This window comes from Pleurodeles waltl, chromosome 6 (genome assembly GCF_031143425.1).
Source record: "Pleurodeles waltl isolate 20211129_DDA chromosome 6, aPleWal1.hap1.20221129, whole genome shotgun sequence".
Taxonomy (NCBI): Eukaryota; Metazoa; Chordata; class Amphibia; order Caudata; family Salamandridae; genus Pleurodeles; species Pleurodeles waltl.
Genome location: NC_090445.1, coordinates 422301302 through 422321574, shown reverse-complemented (window position 1 = coordinate 422321574; position 20273 = coordinate 422301302). Strand labels below are relative to the sequence as shown.

Here is a 20273-nt window from a genome sequence, read left to right as displayed (position 1 = left end):
GGGGATTCAGGACGTTGAGATACTTCAACAAGTGAAAAATGCCTTTGTTAGACGTCTATTATCTACCTCAAGTAATATAGCAAATTTTATTGTGCATGACGAATTGGGTTTATCTTTTATGGAGGACCAAATCAAAATTGCCCTCCTTTTACTTTGGGTGAAAGTTTGGTTGAATTTGGAAGGGAAATTTACTAGAGAATGTATCGAGGATTGTTTATCTTTACAATATAGTGAGAAAAGCCCATGGCTTAAGTATGTTGAAACTATTTTGACTGAGATGGGCCTCCCAGAAATATTTTTGGAACCAGAGCAAATGTGACGAGATGCTAAGTTAATGGTAAACAAGCAGTATAAAGAATTTGTGACGGACAATGGACTGCTAACCGTTTAAATATTGAAAACAGAAGATAAATATATTTCAATCATAACAAATAGTATAGAGCTGTATCTGAGTTGGTTTGCAAATTCATACCATTGCCCTCTGTTGACCTTTTTTAAGTTACATTTTTAGGGCCACTTTTCCAATTCAAGGCTGCTGGGTACGGGGTCTCCCTCCATGCTGTTATCATGTTACCAAACAAAGCACAAGCCACTTTATTCTGTTTTGCTCTTTATATGAATTTGCCAGAACGGCCTTCCTGATTCCATGTCTGCAAACTGTTGTTTTTAAGAATTATCGTGAGGCTGTGAATTTTCTGCAGAACCTCGGTCTTCAAAATTTGATGTGCAGGCTGTGACTCCTTTTTATATTGGTACATTCGGATATGCCCCTCCAAACCACATGTACATAATGCAGTGTCTTCTAGATGTTAGGTATCTCAAGCCCAGTACTTAAGACAAATTGAGCTAGTAAATTTAAAGCTTTACAGAGTTTGTTGCTAAGAGATCTGTTATATTAGATTTTGCGATCTTTAAATGATACCTGCAAGTATATGTGTACTTGTTACGTTCAACCTTAGCTAGACAGTCGTAGTGTGAGGTGACTGTTTCTTTTTCCTCTACAGTGATATAGAGACCAGATCTATCTGAGCAGGTTTCCGGCAAATGTATTAAATGCTCATATAGTAATTTACATCAAAAGGAAAATAAACGAATGATGTGTTCTCTACTTGTCTTGTTAATTCCTTTTATCATTGATTTGTGGAATAGTGTTTGCCAAGGGCACACATAGCAACATCACAAAATAAAATGATGGACGGAGAGTTGAAACTTTTCAAACACTCACCCCTAGTGTCAGATATGGGTTTAATCCATTGTTATTTTGCTCACCACATCACCCCAGTATGGACCCAGCCATATGCAAATCAGTCTTGACCCTTCTCCCCATGGGAATAGTCCAGACAGAACTGCCAATCCAGGTCCTCCCTGGACCGGAAACAAGCTTCCTAGGACCAGTTTTGGGGTATCACCCCTTGTCAGCCAGGCTATCTTGAACTCAGTGGCGCAGCACGCAAGAGACCCACGTCCAGGCATACCCTAGCCACCTCAAAGATCATGGTGGACATATGGCATCCCTGTTTGTAGTATGTGCAGTAAGAGCCTAATTAAAAATTATGCCAATATTGATTAATCATATATTTCTTTCTAAAGGTCATCTAACGTGATGTAGCTAGAGTGCCACTGAACATGCTCGGAGCATCCTGGTTTTCAACAGGATCCTGCAGAGAGGTTTAGGACATGTTGAAAGATTAGAGATAAATAAGGCAGCACAAAGGTCTCTTTATACGTACGTTATCAAAAGGACCGTGAGGCAGCTTGAGAAAACAAAAGGTACACATTTTTACTAGATTCACATCCTGAAAATTTCTGTTGTGAGTAAGATATTATAGCGTATAGCTAGCGAGCTCCTTGGGAGTAAACTTTCTGCTTACCTCATCAGGGAAAAAGCAGTCACTGCTACACTCATTAGAAACATCCCCACTGTATGAAACTTGCAACGGGACCATATGGAATGTTAAACTTCAGCCTTACTACATTAATGCCAGCCCAACAAACTAGTAGGTCAGACCTCTTTTTGCAATTGTTTGCTTAAATAGTATCTTTATTACACCCACGCTCTTGATTCTCTACGTCGGTCTTCTACGATGGCATTGCTTGTCTCTTTTGCTGAGTGTGAGCTCCAAAGAGGATCCTTCATTAGAGAAGAAAATATTATTGTGCTGAATTTTAATACTCCATTGGGGGACAATTTCTCTGAATTTCTCAATAATCCTATCTCATGCTTGCATAACTAGGAAAATAGAGGAAGGTTTGGAAACTAGACTGTTGATAGATTGTCACATAAACCTTAACTTCCTGATAAACTCTACTGGAAACTGAGTTCATGTTTGTGTTTGCCCATGAGTCTACTTTCTTTCTTACTTTCTTACTTTTAAATGGCTTGGTTTCTCAGCCAAATACATTCCATGGTATTCAGTTTATATTTAGAAGTGTAGATTGTTTTTTTAAATAGAGACTAAACGTGTAGCTTCTCACAGCAATGTGTTTTTTTGCACGTGGCTGGAGGGGTTTCATTGTTTATGAATTCAAAGAAAGTGTCCATGATATTAGAATAAGAATACAGATAAGTAACCTGTACTTCGTTTATAGACCCCACACTGAGTTTTTATTACATTAGATAGCACTCCTCCATCCAAACTTTCGTTCTGGATTGATTATCTCAGATATCTACCTGCATTGTCAGTGACAATTTATCAGGAGAATTTTCTACCATTATCAGACTAATGTCACTGTGTTCAAAAGCACTTCTCCCTCTTTATCTAATGTGTCTACCTCTTCTGTTGGACAGCTTCTCATATCTGCATGTGTTTTGTCTTCTGCTGTAACTGCTCTTACTAGTGAGTGTCCATCTTAAGAGCTTATGCGTGTTACTGCTGGGTCACGTCTCACTGTATTTCTTTCTGTTCAGGTGACTTGCCTAACGTGTAGTTACAAGTCTGATACAGTCGAACCTTTTTGGGACCTTTCCTTGGAGTTTCCAGAGCGTTATCATAACATTGAGAAGGGGATTTTGCCTATCAACTCAACAGAATGCACACTGACAGAAATGTTGGCCAAATTTACTGAAACTGAGGCTCTGGAAGGGAGAATCTACGCTTGTGACCAGTGCAACACTGAGTGTGGTGAGTGGCCATGCATGGCTCGATATAGTTACCTTATTTTGTGAAGTTCTGGTTTTATGCTGCATCTCGTTATACTAATACGCAGTAAGATATGCACTGACTACAGGGCAAAGAACATATGTGCCAAATAGAACATTGTTGAGCGTTTTAGAGTCTGGTGTGATTGTAGTGGAATGTTCTATTAAGTTTGTTGGGTATTTTCTTATGTGTGGTTTTGTTTCAGTGTCCAATGTTTATAATATGATCCAAAGCATTTAATTCAAATAAAGGAAATGGTGGGATCCTTGTCACCATTGCCTCCATTGTAGGATGTCGTATGTCTGTACCCAGCCACTTTCATTTTCATTCCGATTTCTGTCTGACACTGAATGGAAAACTTCCTAGCTAGCGTAACGGAAAGTTTTATTTCTATTAAGGACATGGAGGGGAGGATTATGCTTTATTTTTCTCCACTTTATTGAACAGCAGCCAATATTAAACAACATCAACAGTACAAAACTACTGATTCTGTGGAGCTTTGGGAATCAGTAAAGAAAAGAAAACATCCAATGGAAGGAAGGTGAATATGCTGCAACCAGTCAACAGGAAACCATCCACAACATAGTCCATCATTAGTGTCACCACCTCTGGAATCTTGGCAGTGTCTGAATTGGAAGTCTGCAACCGGATTGTCTTGACCGGGGAGGTACTCTGTTATCACAGAAATTTGTCAGTCCAAGCAGTAGTGCCAAAAACTGGTTGCAAGATCGGAGAGTACCTTTGATCAGGTTACCCCAAGGCGATTGATATATCGGACAGCTGAAATGTTGTCCCATTTGGAGGAGAAGAGGCGTTTGGATAGAGTCTTTGGTCCAACATTGGATTGCAAAAGAATGAGCCAAATGTTCCAGGCAATTTATATGTAACTTCTGCTCGTCCATACAACATACTCATCCGGTGGAAATAATCTCCACACCGTGTGCCCCAACCTGACCTGCTGGCGTCTGACTCAATGAAAAGGTCTAGAGCTGAGCCAAAGATTGCTCTGACATTCCAGGCATCCATATGGGAAAGCCACCAACGGATCTCCACTTGAGCTGCCTCTGATGGGGAAATCATGTGAGAGCATGATAGACGTTTGTGAAGGTGGGCAGCTTTTAGGCGTTGTAGTGCTCGGTAATGAAGAAGACCACGAAATACCTGGATGGAGGCAGAGAGGAGACTTACCAAGAGAGCAATTTGCCGAAACGAAACATACTGCTTGGTTACAGTACGTCTGAACCGGTGATGGATTTTTGAAATTTTTCATGATGGAAGACTTAGAGTGGCTAAAACCGAATCTATGATGAAGCCTAGAAAAAACGCTTTTTGTGAAGGAACCAGCAGGGATTTTGACTCTCTTAAGACTCTATTATGATGAAACCAAGTTGTTGGAGCAGGTTGACGGTAAACTGTAGTTGAAGCGACAACTTTCGAGGACACTGAGCTAAAATAAGAATGTCATATAGGTATATGTTAAGGCGTTTCCCCCACACCCTGAGATGTTCCACCACCGGTTTGAGAACCTTGGTGAAACTCCACGTGCAGAGGATAGACCAAAAGGAAGGGAGGCAAATTCGAATGTGTTTTGATGGCAAACAAATTGGTGAAAACGTAGGTGAGGTGGAAAAATTGAAATTGACAAGTAGGTGTCCTTTAAGTCGAGACCGCCTAGCCAGTCTAGTGAATGGAAAACATTGAGAAGAAGGTGAATATCCCCCATTTTTAAATGTCAATAGACTAACCATACTTTGAAATTGCAAAGGTTTATGATTGGCCATTGACCTCTGTTGGCGTTGTTGAGTAGAAAGATTGCTGATAAAACCATGAGGTTGAGTTAAACATATAGGGCCTTTTTATAGCAAGCCGAGCGGCCCCTGCCTTGACCGGCCCTATCGAAAACACGGGAAGGGAAAACCTTTTTTTTTTTTTTTTTTACAGATGACTGATTTTTCTCCAAAGATGTGAAAGTTTTACAAACTTTCCTAATTCCTTATTAAAAGGTTCTCCAGACATTCTCCCCGAGCCACTGGTCCTACTTCGGAATCTGACAGATCACCAAGTTTAGGGTCCACCTTAATTAAGAGAGAATGGCACCGCTCCGTTGAAAGAGCACAATTTGCATTACCTAAAAAGATAACGGCACGTTGTGCCCAGCCTGAGAGAACCTCTGGAGATATTACAGAACCTGTAGATTTTCCGTCCTCAGCCATGTCTAAAACTTTTGTTAAGGGACCTAAAACATCCAGCAGTTTGTCCTGACATGCCCGCCAGGGCCTACCAATACCCTTTTTAGGGTCTTCAATGATTTTTTGAAGAAAGGTGGCCATCCTAGGGTCTAAATCAGGAGTTAGGGCAACCTTTTCTGAAAGAGGGTCGGGCGCTCATCTCTATGGCAATTATGCAACTTCTTCTCCAGTGGCTTCCAGATGCGACTCGCCACATAATTGCCTACTTTGTCGGACAGGGCCCATTCGTAAGACTGAGGATGGAGAATATCATCAGGATCCAGCATGTCTGATTCGGGTGCAGAATCTGGAGGCGGTTGGGAGGACAGAAGCCAAGGCCTAGACGGGCCAGGTTCATCCTCTGCGTCAGTGTAAGAATTGAAAAACTCTTCATTATTAGAAGGGGGGCGGGGGGCAGCAGTTTAGAGGGATCTGAGAGAAAAGACTGATTGACACGGGCGAAAACATTATGGTCAACCCCTGATTCGCGGCGACGCTTTTCAGGGGTCGCTCCGTCAGCTGACGTATGAGAGTCGGGTGGAAAGAAATGGGTTGGAAGAACTAGTTTAGCACACTCTTGTGTGATTTGTTGTGACCGCCTTTCTTCTAGGGGGGCAATAGCCTAGCCTCCGAGACTGCGCGGTAAATAGATGCATCAACTGCATCAAAAAAACTTTCATTTAATTCCATTAAGGAGAACTAAATAGTGCAACTAAAAGGCACAAAGAATTAGGAAGTATAGTGGACTGTAATTTTAGAGGGAGGTTAGGACCCTTAAATAATTTTAAGAGAGAAAATCCCTTAAATCATAGGGTGCTGGGTGTCAGCCTGCCTATGAATGAGCTAAGCTCAGTTGAGAAAAGGGCTCGAAATCCCCGGGACACTTCCCCCCTGGTGCGAGAATTCAGCTGAGGATAAAGGCTCCTGGAAGTGTCTCAATATGTAAAAAATGTCTTGCCAAAGGTTACAATACAGGCCCCAATAGGGGCGTTAAATATATATGAATAATTTATGGACCCCGTGAAAACAGGGCATCAGGAATAAATTGGTTTATTAGGCCAGTCGGGCTGAAGAGACCCCAGTAGATGCGGCGTCTCTCTCCAGGCGATAGCAAGCAGCTCCGATTACCGGCCCGCACCTACTCGGAGTGTGAGAGTTCGAAGCCGAGCGCCTGATCAGCGCGAGCTGCCTCAGTCAGAAGTGGAGAAAGATAAAGCATAATTGTTGGCTCTGGTCCTGACGTAGAATCTATATTCCTCATATTTCTGCTTTGGGGTGCAGTGGTCTGATTCATACCTTAATAATATACACTTGAGGACTGTCCTATTTGTATCTCTTTCATGGTATATGTACATTTTCATGAGAGGGTTGAAATTTGAGTCCTCCCTCTCTGTTTTGGAAACATGTGACATGGATACCATTGAACGATCTGCTTCATACTTCGGTTTATATGAGTATTTTTCTTTCTTGATTATATCGTCTTTTTGCAGTGCTCTATCCGGTGCTTGATGAAGAAATGGGACTATATACCGAGCATCAGAACATTACATTTTTGAAGACTGCTAGATTCCTCTTATTCATATTTCCCTTTTCCTATATTTTGTATGTAATAAAAAAAAAACATTACGATGAGATCCACCATTTTTATAATTTCATGAATATTTGCCCTTTATCCCTTCTGCTCATTGCCACTAGTTAATCTTCAGCACAGTTTGCTTCCTTGTCCTTTTATATGTACAATGTAAATGGTTTTACGGTTCTGGTGCAAGAGACAACATAGAAACAAATCGTTGACTGAGAACAAGAGAGAGGGATATGTATGTGAAGAGACAGTTGTGAAGGATGAGAAATGAGGCTTAGCATCCAAATAAAGTACATTTTTGTACCGTATTGAAGCAAAGTATTTTCTAACTCTTTTTCAGGCAAACGGCGGAAATCCTCCCCAAAAACGCTGCTTCTAAGTGAAGCTAGGAAGCAATTACTGATCTACAGACTACCTCAGGTCCTCCGGCTGCACCTTAAGAGATTTCGGTGAGCATGCTGAGGAGTTGCACACCATATAGGCTATATTTGGGGGTGAGAGAGAGGGTTGGGAGATGGAAGGTCCTAGAAGTATATGAGCGTGATATTGGCAACCGTTCAAATCTGGCATACACCTGTTTTCCTCTGGTTTCACCAGAAATCTGTTTTTGTCCCTATTTGATTACAGCCCAAAAGCAGAACACAAACTCAAAAAGTGAAGAAACCAAAACAAAGTCTTATCATTTTTTTCTAACACATTTTTAAGGCTCTCTCAATTCTCCGTCTGTATGTATCATGTAAGACACAACCTTTCTACCAGATAGTTTTTTTTTTTCTTCAGGGGAACATAAGATTCATATTGGTTATCAAGTCATAATGCCATTTATTTTTTATTTTATTTTGGCGGTTATTGGGGACGAGGTTGGATTGGTTATATGCGTTCCTGATGGTATTTGTCATTCTTGCGGTTGTTTGGGGTTCTCCATTTTCGATGCTCCCTCCCATGTCACCCAGTTTTGGATTCCCATTAATCTAAGCTCTTATGACCCATGTTTATTGTTTTAGGTGGTCAGGACGTAATCACAGAGAGAAAATTGGGGTCCATGTTTTCTTTGATCAGGTGTTGAACATGGAACCTTACTGCTGTGGCGAAACCCCTGCTTCCCCCGACAAAGAGACATTTGTTTATGACCTCTCAGCTGTGGTGATGCATCATGGGAAAGGCTTCGGTTCTGGACACTACACTGCATACTGCTACAATACAGAGGGAGGTATGTGCCTCGATACCTGCGACAGATTGTTTCTAACCTGTTCCTTTGTGGATTAGATGGAAAATAGTAGCCCTTTTTGTGTCCATTGTCTTCTCTCATCTATGTATATTAGACCTGCTTATTGCAGTCTTTCACAGAACCGTTTCTGTCAACTGGGGCTCAAGATGCTAGGTGGGTTCATGTGCCATGTCTCACAAGGATGCTTGGCCAGCTCTTGTTTGCTGTCTACTACAGAATCTAGGCCACCTTGTGCCTGTGGATTCCTGCAGTTTGTGCAAAAACGGATGTGTTTGGGATAACTTTTTTTTCCTAGAATTCTTTTGCCTACGTTCTCAGAGAGATGAAGACAGCATATGTCTAGTCATTTTTTCATCGAAACAAGGATAGCTTATTGCTACAGTCTCTCAAGGAAGCTTAGCCCCTTTTTCATGTCTGCCAGGCTATCACCCTTCTGGCAGTCTTTTCTCCGCCTCATCTCTCTAAGGAGGAAGAGCGATTCCATTGATGGGACTCTTTGTAAGTAACTTGTTTGAGCTTTCTGGTAGATATTCTGCCTAACTGCAGATTCCTCACTGACCCTCCCACTGCCACGTTCTGTAGAGTGGACTCTTCTATCTTAAAAAAGGTCCCAGCCTAGAGATCTGCACATTGGTCGTACCAATTTACTGACTGGCTGAGCAACTGGGGGTGCAGACAGCCTAGAAAGCAACTCACGTCAGCATACTTGGTTGGTACTTATATGCAGCTCGTGTCATCACTCCTGGAGCACAGAGCTGCACGAAGCCAACTCTTGCAGGAGAACTGCTCTGAAAGTTCCCATATTCAGTCTGCTGCCTGAGGATTACTCACAAGGTGATAAATCCGTGGTAAGATGGAGTATTCACCAGAATTATTGCTACCAGTGGTTTGTAACATATTTTCTATTTTCAGAAGTTCCTGAAGATTTTTCTCTCCACAGAAACCCATAGATTTCCCTGCCTACTGTTTTTAAACTCCTGTCTGTGCAATCAGTATAGCTTTAATGTTTACCACCTCACTTGGTAGAGCAGGGGAACAATTGCTCTGATTCTTCCTTTTGTCAGGATAAGGTAGTAGTAAGCCAAGCATTTTTAAACTAAAGGGGGGAGCTCTTAATTTCATTTGTCTTTATGACAATGTTTTGTTTGCTGACGTTTCTTCCTCCACTTCCTAAAAAATCACAGGAATCCTCATCATGAATCGCCTTTACCTCTTCTACCTTGGACATCAATGGGATCTTACTGCTCCATTTTGGTGGGCAGAAAAAGAACGAGAATACAGCTAGAAACAGAAAATGTGCATTGTTTTATGGAAGATAATGCTATGAAAAGTATCCACTTCAAGTTGGAACAATGGTATTTTTATTTTGAAGGGTAGACAAACCTTGAATGTGATCCTAAGGAAGCAGCAGTTTATAAAGCCTTTGTAATGCTGCTTCTTTAGGTCAAAACATGCTATTTATGTTTTCCTTTACACCGAGGGACAATTAGAACTGCAGTCTCACTTCCACACCCTTCGCCCCCTTCCACATTCTTTCCCATAATCTTATCTAACAATACAACAGGTCACGCCACATCGTTTCCCCATTCACTAAATGGAAAGTGGAGTGCCTGTCAATAATTGTTATAAGCTTTAGGCCATTCCAACTACACTAATTTAGTGCTCTTCCAATCTATATCTTTACCTATATAGCAATGAAGTGACCATGTACCCGAACAAATGAAGTTCCTTGAGCCTTGTTAGGCATAACAATTGCCTGTTTTCAAGGGCCAAAGTTTTCAACACATCGATCCCTGCAGTGCCCTGAATTGTTTCACTCTCTTTAATAGTTGAAGAATAGAGTTCAGTCACCTTTGTTTACTACACGTTGGTTTACCACATCACAGTAGTCTGCAAATCTTGTTGGTCCAACATTGTTACTATTGAGATACTAGCCAACAGCAGCCAAGGTACTCTGATGCAAATGCGACCATATGGTCGGAAGGGCTGTCAGTTTTTTCAGCAGAGCATCTGTTGGCTCAGTTAATAGAAAGCTACCTCTGATGGCTGAATGGAGTAAAAGCCTTCACACCACCCACGTTATTTAGAGTGGATGGTCTGAAGAGTTTTTTTTTCCTGCCTGTCATCGCCAGGGAAAACGTAACAGTGAGAGACAGAGGAAAAAATTGACAACCCCAAAAAATGTTAAGTTTTGTGGGTGGCTGGCAAACCAGGTGGCTGCTATACACCAAATCCTTTGTATCTTGAAGAGAACCGCCGTGGCAGCTCCTTGCAATGTACGGAGATGACTGTCTGTCATCTCTAAATAGGACAGACTACCGTCCATGAGTGTTGATTAAGTCATCCACCACTCTCACAGACGGGACTCCGTTCTCCAAGGTCTAAGCGAGCCCCTTTGTATTTTCTTCATAGATTAGCCATAGAAACTGCATGTAACAACCGTGTCTAAGTGTCCTTTATGTGGCATCTATAAAGTTTGTGTATCTTGTGGCTACAGCATGGTCAGACTGAGTTACCTGTTTACCAAAACAAAGTCAGTTGGAAACATTACAAAGGAGCTTCTTAAGAATCTTTTGCTGGTTCTCAATCTATGCAAACGTTTAGTGAAATTGCTGCCTCTGTTGAGGCATTTTGAGGCTGTTTTTTTATTTTATCACCAAACTGCCACCCACTCATACTTCTTAAGGATCAAAAAAAAGGACAGAACAAGCTTATTAAGGCATGATTTCTGGCATGTATCTGTGGAGAGGGTTGTCTAATTCATCATCCTCAAAGAAGCTAAGGCCCTCCAGCTGTTTACTGTTGACATTTCTGTCTAAGCATCAAAAGCCAAACTCCTGCTTTTGTAGCATTTGGCTATAGGTAATTCTGCCATCTAGTGTTGGGTTTGAATGTTGCAAGTTGTTTTTGTTTGTGGGAGTCTTTTTAAGTAACAGCGGACACTGTGGCTCCTCCTTTAGTTACAATACGCATAGGTATCGACTCCATTGTTAAATTATTTTGCTTAGTTATTGGGTTTGCACACGTACTGAAGAGACTCCCAATCCTGATGTGTTTCACGTTTGTTGCTTTGAACCCCAGTGGTGAAACTCCTTTTTGTATCTCCGTCAAGAAAGGCTTACTCGGGATTCCTGTCCATTTTCCTCATTTTCAGTGATGCTTCTGAGACTGTTGAAAATGACGGGGGCCCTTACCTTCGGTGCTCTGCTTCCCTTGCCATTCTGTCAACTCCAGAGAGTGAAAATGTGTGATGGAATGTAAACCGTTTTTTCCCATTTGTATAGCGCACAGCTGCTTCCAGGGAGGCGGCCCGGTGCTCAAGTGAACTACTGACAACCAATACATCCAGTGCAGAAATAAGGAAGGTTTTCAGTGCTTTCATAAAAATAGATAGCAGCAGTTCTAAGGAGATTTATTTATAGAGAGTTCCAGAACTTGGCTGTCAGTACTGTGCAAGATCTTCCTCCTTGTCTTAACAGATTTTGGAACATGAAGCAGTAAAAGATGGTTTAATCTGAGTGCTCTACATTGCTGATATGGATGCAGTCTTTTATGCAGAGATGCAGGGCGCTGCCCAGAAAAAACTCTAAAAGCTAATGTTAGTGCTTTAAACGTAATCCAATTTATCACTGATGGCCATTGAAATTGTTTCAAATCTGGAAATATGGCCTACCTACGTGGGACCCGTTGGACCAGCCTTGCAGCTGCGTTCTGCATGATCTGAAATCTATGAATTAAAAAATCAGGGAGTGCCAGATACAGACTACTAGTATAGTCCAACCGAGAGGTGACATGTCTTTTCTGGGATCAGGTGCATCGTCTTCCTTAAGGATGTAAGTTTGGCAAAACAAGCAGATGACACCTTTTTGATTTACGTGGAGAAAGACTCAAGTCAATCCTGACTCCCAAATTTCTCACATGGTCTGCAGGGGCTCGTGGAGAGCAAAGTTCCTCTGACCACCATAGGCTAGGGAGGGAGAAGAGTTATGTACCAAAGTTATGTACCAAAGAAAAGGACATTGGTTTTTATCTGCGTTTAGCTGTAAATAGTTATCATTCATCCAGCCAGCAACTCCCTTAAGGCAATCTTTAAATTTTAATCAGGTCTGAGTTTTCCTGGAAGGATAGTAGCAGGTGTCGTCTGCATTGGACACAACTTACATACCCCATACGTCAATCAGTTGAGCCAAGAGGACTAGGTAAAGATAAGATTGTAGTGCTCAATGGAGAGCCCTGTGGAACTCCATATAATATGGGCCTAGGGGAGGACTAAAACAGCTGAAGGTGAACTCTGTGTTCTGCCTTGTAGAAAGGACCTCAACCAGGAGAAGGCTTTCCCTTGAATACCTGCAATTCTGAATCTGTCTAAGAGGGTAGCGTGAGAGACTGTATAGAACGCTGCTGCTAGGTCTAATAGGGCCTCCATCACCGCACGTCAAAAACCAAGATGTTCCTTGATGAATTCCATAACTTACAGTAAGGCAGTATTGGTGCTCACCCCTTACCAGAAGCCAGATTGCGAATCATGTAATAGGCCGTTCAATTCCAGGTAGGCAGAGAGCTGTCTATTAACCATTCTCTTATATGTTTGCTGCTGCCGGCAATAGGGAGATGGGTCTAAAATTGCTTAGTAAAGCCAGATTGGTAGTAGGTTTCTTCAATAGCGGTCGCAGAAACGCTTGTTTCCATTCTGATGGAAAGAGACCTAATGTTAGAAATTGTGTTTCTGGTTGGTTAAGGTATGCACCTAAGCCAGGCAGAACCCACCACTCTAGTCAGGGCAAGTAAGATAAACACCAAAGATAACCTGTGCTCACCCCCTGGAAGCTGGCGCACAGCACTCCGGCTTATCACTAGAGTTTATGTGTAAAGTGTTTGTGCAACACACTCACACCAGTGACACAATAAATTATACAACAAAAGAGACTCCACACAGAATTATATAAGAAAAAAAATGGTTCTTTATTATAAATATACATCATTAGGCCAAAAGCGACATGTCATAAATGTTGCACCTGCAATGAAATTACTGTAGTAGGACTCACTATTCTGAAAAATGCAAAGCAACACAGCATCATAAGAGCATACATACTTTGGTCATGAAAATGCATCAGGTTATAAACACAAAGTACATAAATCACCACAGTCACCAGAAATGCAGGGATCACGAAATTTCTCCATAACCCTCATCAGTAATAAGCCCAAGAAGATACAGAAACCCTTGCAACCCTCTTCGCCGGGTTACGGTAATCTTTGGATCCTTGGTGTACTGATTTTATGTAGGCAGTAAGATTTGGGCCGCAGAAGCACCTGCACGCCTACTGCAAGTGGTATGGTAATTTGGGGAAACCTTGTAATCCGTAGTGTGGCAGATTGAACGGGCAAGGGGATCCTCCGTTGAGGTTTCGCCCTGGGCTGCCCACGCTGATCCAGCGCCCCTGGGGGCACACACATGATGGAAGCTGACAGGAAAACCTTCCTCTAGCCCCAACCTGCAGCCTCCCTCGGGGGCTGCTGTCATGAGCATGCAGTGCAGTGGCTGGAGCAAGGACCGCCTTTCTCCCCAAATCGGGTTAGGCTGCCTGAGGAGTGCAGGTGGCGTCAGCTTGTCAGCTCCGACAGCATGGAAGGTTGGAGGCGGTCTCCGTGACCCCTCCAGACATCGGCTTGGGCTCCAGCGGCATCTCTTCTCCCGGTAGCAGCTCCCACTGGCGGTGAGTGGGCCTGACCAGGGGAAGTGTCCAACATGACTTCAGGTGTTGCCCAGGCAACGTATCATCCCGGGGCCGCACTGAGAGGTGCAGTGGTGGCCGTCTTCTCTCAGTGGACTCTTACTCCACAGCCTGCACTCTGTCCCAAGTCATCCGGAGCTCAGGTCTAAAAGAATGCTTCACGGATGCTAGTACCACGCTGATTTCACTCCGCAGTTTTAGGAGGGACAGGAGCACGCTGAAAAAAATACAGCGCTTACAGCCTGCTAGGTTTGAAATAAGGGGAAGGTATAAAGCTCTTGCAAGGCACTAGAGTATAACTCAGCATGCACTGTTTGATCAGGTGGAGTGGAGAAAAGCGCTCTCCATGCACTAGCTTTTGGAAGAGGCCAAGGAGCAGAAAATCAGCACTCTGCACTGGGCTGATTGGGAGGAGCTCAGGGGGTCACAACATGTGCAGGCAGGCCAACTCCGCTAGATGAGTTGGTGGTTCCTCCTGGTAGTGCCTGGGTCATCCAAAATCAGCTGGCAGCAGGGCAACAAGCAGAAAAGCAATCCAGTGAGACCTTTATGCCACCAAGCAGGTAGCAGGGGCAACAGCAGAAGAGCAGTCAAGATGAGTCCTTTTGCAGCTCAGCAATCCTTCTGGCAGAGGTTCAGTCCCAGTTCCAAAAGTGCTCTGGTCAGAGCCCCTGTACTTATATCCAAAATGCCTTTCAGGAAAGGTGACTTCAAATGAACCCTTTCAAGTGAACTACAACAACCTTTCATCCCAGCCTGGCCCTAGACATCAGTTGCCGGGTAATTAGCTTATTGTGCTAGGACTGGACACAGCCTATTGACATGTAAAGTGTGAAAAACCCTTCCTCCCTCGCAGCCAAGGAAAACTATCAGTATTTAAATAGATGCAGATGCCTCTTCTGTCACGCCCAGCCCCTCCTGTGCTGTGGCTGCCTGGAAAGTATGCTCCAAGTAGAGCTGTCCCTCTGCTCAGTACGTGGACTGGAGTCCGGCTGCAAAGCACTAGGAGTCATAAGCACAGAGAAATGTCCACTTTCTAAAAGTGGCATTTCTAAAATAGTAATGTAAAGTCCAACTACAACAGTAAGCAGTAGTTCTCACTATCATCCAAAACATACCAAACATGCTCATGCTACTCCTCACATATCAGAAATGACCACTTAGACATGTACAAGGGAATTCCCAATGCTAACTTATGAGAGGAGCAGCCTTCACAGTAGTGAAAATATGGTATACCACTTTACAAGGGACGTATAGGTAAATTAAATATGCCAAACAGGTGTAAGCCCATCATTACAAATTTAGGGGAGAGAGCACATGCACTTAAGCACTGATTAGCAGTGATAATGTGCCCAGAGTCCTAAAACCAATAAAAAGAGGGTCAGAAAAATAGGAGAAGAAGGCAAAAAGTTTGGGGATAACCCTATAGGGAGGGCCATTTCCAACATCTGCTTCTAGAAATAGATTCAGAATTTTGTTGAATACTGGGTTAATAATAGGGGGCCATCAGTTCAGCGGTTGATCCTGATTTTCATTTTTTGAGTTCTTCCAAGTGAACTTGATCAGGAATTTCAAGGAAGTTTGAGAGTCTATCTTTACGTCATCACCACCTTTATCAATGTCTCTGTTCCAGAGCTTACCAGAAATGTATAATACGTTTCTTGATTTTATTTTTTTTCATCAACACATAGTGATAAGTCGTCACACAGTTCCCTAAAAGGGCTAAAATCGCTATCCAGTGCAGCCAGGGAAAGAAAGGAATTAAACATTTTTGATACTTCCTGAGAATTGTTAGGTGCCTTCAAAATTTGTGAGGCGAAATTTTCTCTCTGCAATTCACAGGTAGTTTTGCTGAAGCTTCTCAATGCTTCCTTACATTGGATGTTTGCTGCCAATCCATAGACCTTCCTAAATGTCCTCTCAGCGTCATGCAAAATACTCCTGAACTGACCTTCAGAGGAAGTGCAATTTGTGTCTTTCTTCAGGTCACAAGGACCCAGAATGTATCTTCTACCTAGCCTTGCACAGCTTTAAAAACTCCAGCAGCGTAGCGTAAATGCTGTGCACACATTACCATGCAGCAACAGCAGACGTTGCACCCTGCATCTTCAGCGAGGTGATTCTGCTCAGCGCAGAGGAAGAAGGGGACAATGTTGAATCACAGGGCCTGCCTGCACACCAGCTCAGAGATAATCGAGCCTGGTGCCTCAAAGCCAGAAGAACTGGAGGAAGACATCACTTCCACTGTTCCAAGAACATCGACACCAAGGACCCATGTGTATGGCTGAACCTTGACATCATAAGCCTCCTAAAAGGCCACGCACCACCTGTACCACCATTCCTAAGAGGATGGGCATCCAGCACAGGACACAAACCTATTGCCCTCAGTGCCTGCCCACAATTCTGGCTCCAGTCAGCACCGGTGCAAGGCATCAGAGCTGAAACAGGACTCAGACAATTGACTCAACTTCCACTGGCCATCGGGTGCCGGAAAACCAAAACACTTGTCAAAGCAAGGGGAGCCATTGTTGTCTGCACAACATTCGGCACTGTAACCAACGTTGGCCCTGAAAACAGCACACAAGACACCGTTGGTTCAAAACAAAAACAACAAAAAAACAGCACCAGGTTTCAATGTCTTTTGCTGCAGGCCCTGACGACGGTCAGAAACCGATCGTGGAGAAAGTGCAGGAAGGGATAGATGAAAGGCAAATGCACAAGTTCATCTCTGCCCCCCCCCCCCCCCCCCCCCCCCCCCCAAAAAAAAAGACTAGATGATCACTTTCATGGATTTGAAGTCCTTGGAGCCTCTACTGAGGAGATTCGCTTTCTAACACTCGTTCAGAGCCTTTACCACAAATTAAAATGTTCAGGGATGTAATTACGAGTCTTCCCTCCTCCACTAGATGTGCACAGGTCACAGGGGATGCTTCGCTACTGTATAAGGAGAGCAAAATAATTGATCTTGCAGACACAAGTTATGATGGGGCCACCCCACATTGGCGGATTGCTAACTTTGGTTCTCTGTTCATGGTATGATAGGACCCAGTGTGAGTAGAGTTGGTTTGGTGAAACACCTCCCAGAACAATTCAAGAAGAGTGGGGAAGAAATTGTATTGGAGGGCAAAATCATCACTAATGCCACCATCCATTTTGCATTGAAAGCAGCTGATACAGCGACTACGGAGTGAAGACCTCTGTTATCCTAAGAAGGCAGTAATGGCTTCATATCTCTGGCTTGAAATAAGAGGTGCAGAGATACCTCATCAATCTACCTTTTGATGGTGAGCACCTCTTTGGTCCCCAAGTAGACAAAATGTTGGAAAAAAAGTATACAGACATAGCTAAGAGTATGGGGTCCCTTCAAACAGCATCCATTAGGAGCTCCTTTGGTGGACAGCAGCATGTGGGTTTAGCAAAAAACACTTCTCCACAGCAGCCCCAGTCCTACCAACACCTGTAGCAGTCTTACCACTAACAAAGAGGCAGGGGTTACACACGTGGAACCTACCAGTGCAATAACTTTAACAGGGGAACGGATAGATGTTCTGCCAACACTGACTTGCCATGCATTCTTCTGATCATGTGTAACCTGTCATGGGATGATTACAACGGTTTCTTCCTGTTGGAAAGAAATCGCCTCAGACCAATGGGTTCTAAACGTAGTACAACATGGGTACTGCCCAGAGATCCTATGAGCTACACCAAATTGTCCATCTCATCCACACAGCCTAATCCGTGAACACCTTTGCCTCCTCCTAGAAGAGGTACATGTGCTCCTGATCAAGATGTGAATAGAGCCAGCGCCCTTGCAACATTAAGGCAGAGGGGTTCACTCCCTGTACTTTCTAATCCCCAAGCGTGATGGCTGTCACAGACCAATCTTTGTCCTCCAGACTCTCAAAAAATGCATCTTATAGGAGCACTCCTTATTACAGCCCTAGGTGATGTTATTATCCTGCTGCAGCAAGCTGACTGAATGACCTCCCTTAATCTGAAGGACACCTACTTCCATTTACTCATGGTAAGTGAACAACACTATAAATTCAAAGTGCTACCCTTTGGGGTTACCACAAGCCCAAGAATGTGTACAAAGTGCCTAGTGGCCGGCCGCCTTAGAATGGTGGAAACACACGTTTTCCAATATCTAGATGAGTGCCTGACTAAGAGCACAAGAGGCAGTGGTGTCTAGCACTCATTCAGCTCTTCGTTACCCTTCTCCACCATGTGGGATTCAGAGTAAACACCACCACATTCCACCTCCATGCCTTAAAAATTCAGCTTTTTCTGTGGTCAGTTCTCAATGCTGTCGTTGGCAACACTTATCCCACCCCTTAAAGAGTTCCCAACAGCTTTTGCCTCTTTTTTTTATTTTTATTTTTTTATTTAAAACCAAATCGTCATCTTTCAGTCAGAACAGTTATGCACGTCTCTGGGATGGTGGCCTCCTACACTGCCATAGTTTCCTATGACAGCCTACAGATGCACCCATTACATCATTGCTATAAGCAAATGATAATCTACAGAATCTAGTGCTGGTAAGGGCCAGAATTCCTTTCTTTCTGTAGTGATGGAACAGTAATAATGTGTTACAAGGCTGGCCCTTCAGCGATCCCGTTCTGCAAGTGTCCATCACCACAATGCACCTGTAGGCTGGGTAGCGCATCTCCATAATGTGACTGCTCACAGTTGCTGGTCACCCCAGTAGTAGGGGTTCCAAATCAACTACCTGGAAGTTCTTGCCATCCACTTAGCTGTCAACGCCGCCTTCCAGAGCATTTAGGGCACGTTAGTGCGGCTAAAAACAGACAACATGACTGCCATGTGCTAGGAATAGGACAGTACTTAGTCACTGTAGCTTTCAGCACTGGCTCAAAAGATTTGGCATTGGGTGATTCACCACCATATTCACCTCCTTGCGGAGTACCTTCCTGGTGTAGACAGTAATTTTACTGACTTGCTCAGCCGGATGCATCTCAAGTCGAAGTCCTGCTACCTTAATTCAATACTGGTGGTTCCCATAAAAAACCTATTTACCACTCACAAAAATGCAAAATAGAACAACTTCACCTCCAGGTTTCCACATCCATGGGCAATGCTTTAAGAATGAGTTGGTCAGAGATATTTGCCTACACTTTTCCTTCTCTCCCAATTCTTCCGTACGTGTTTAGAAAGCTGTGTTAAACATCTCAACATCATCCAAATGGCTCCTTCATTGGCCAGACAACAATGGTTCTCAACCCCCCTCTAGATGTCCATTTCTCCACACGAGAAATTCTCCAACATGCCAGACATGGAGCAATAGGGCGAGTTCTGAAAGTTGGGCTATCTAAGTCTCCTGCAGGAGTGCATGAATATCGTAGATTAAGCCTGTAGACCTATTTCTAGACCATGCAGTGCAACAGAGTGGAAAATGTTTGTCGACTGCTGTACCTCTAAATAGTAGACTTCCTTAAATAAGCCATCCTAGAAATTGTATTTTAATAGCTTCACCTACAAAAATTAGGGTTAGCGTTTACTTCCATAAACCTACGCCTTCCGATGGCTATTAGAAAGAAAGGAGCCAAGTTTGAATTATTCCTCTTGCCTGTGGAGAACAACCCTGAGAGTTGTATCCATAAACAGGATTTTAAAATGGTTCAACTTGCAAGAAAGTTATTTTGGTCATTATAAAAAGGCAGTGCTCTGTTAATTAAAGTGGATACCATGACGACAATGTACTACTATTGCAAGCAGGTTGAAGCAAGATACTAGGCCCTCTAGAAGAATCACAAGAGCTCTCTAGCTCTGGAGAGCAACATTCTCCAGGACCTGTGCACCATTTGACTGACCTAGGGCAGAGTCCATACCAGCTGTATTAAATGCTTATGTATAAACTACTTCTCTTGCTGCTCCAGTTCCTTTATTTATGAGGTGCTTCTTATGACTTGCAAGGTTGTGATGCTCTCGTAATATTTCCAGTGGGTTCCTGGTCAACCTTCAGAGTGCATGGTTGAAAGGGTGTTTATGAACTGGCACATTTGGGATATTCTGAGTGCAGTGCATGAGGTATGATGGTGTGGTGGGTGCACGATACAGAATGCCGCTGCACATAAGTATAACTAATACATTGAGTCCAACCAGTAGCCTCAGGTTTGGAGGTACAGTTAAGTGCCAAGGGTACTAAACTGACCCAGAAACGATGAATGAGCAACACATTGGTCACTGTTAAACCACCAATGAGCATTACATAGATTAGATGGAGTCTGCCCAGAAGTAAAAGATGATCAACCCATTGGAGGCACTGTTATACCACAGAGGGCTATAACATAGAGTTTACAACAACTGACCAACTGATTGGGAAGCACTGTTAAACCAAGTGTA

At 43.2% G+C, this 20273-nt stretch overlaps 1 protein-coding gene across 2 annotated transcripts in view; it reads left to right on the top strand.

The window, feature by feature from the left end:
* USP49 (ubiquitin specific peptidase 49) overlaps positions 1–20273 on the top strand; it is a 356661-nt gene that overhangs the window by 283060 nt on the left and 53328 nt on the right. For both annotated transcript variants that reach the window (XM_069238415.1, XM_069238416.1), the window contains 3 exons: positions 2909–3122; positions 7291–7399; positions 7955–8160. In XM_069238415.1, the coding sequence (XP_069094516.1) occupies positions 2909–3122; positions 7291–7399; positions 7955–8160 (529 nt within the window). The remainder of the gene's footprint in view (positions 1–2908; positions 3123–7290; positions 7400–7954; positions 8161–20273) is intronic.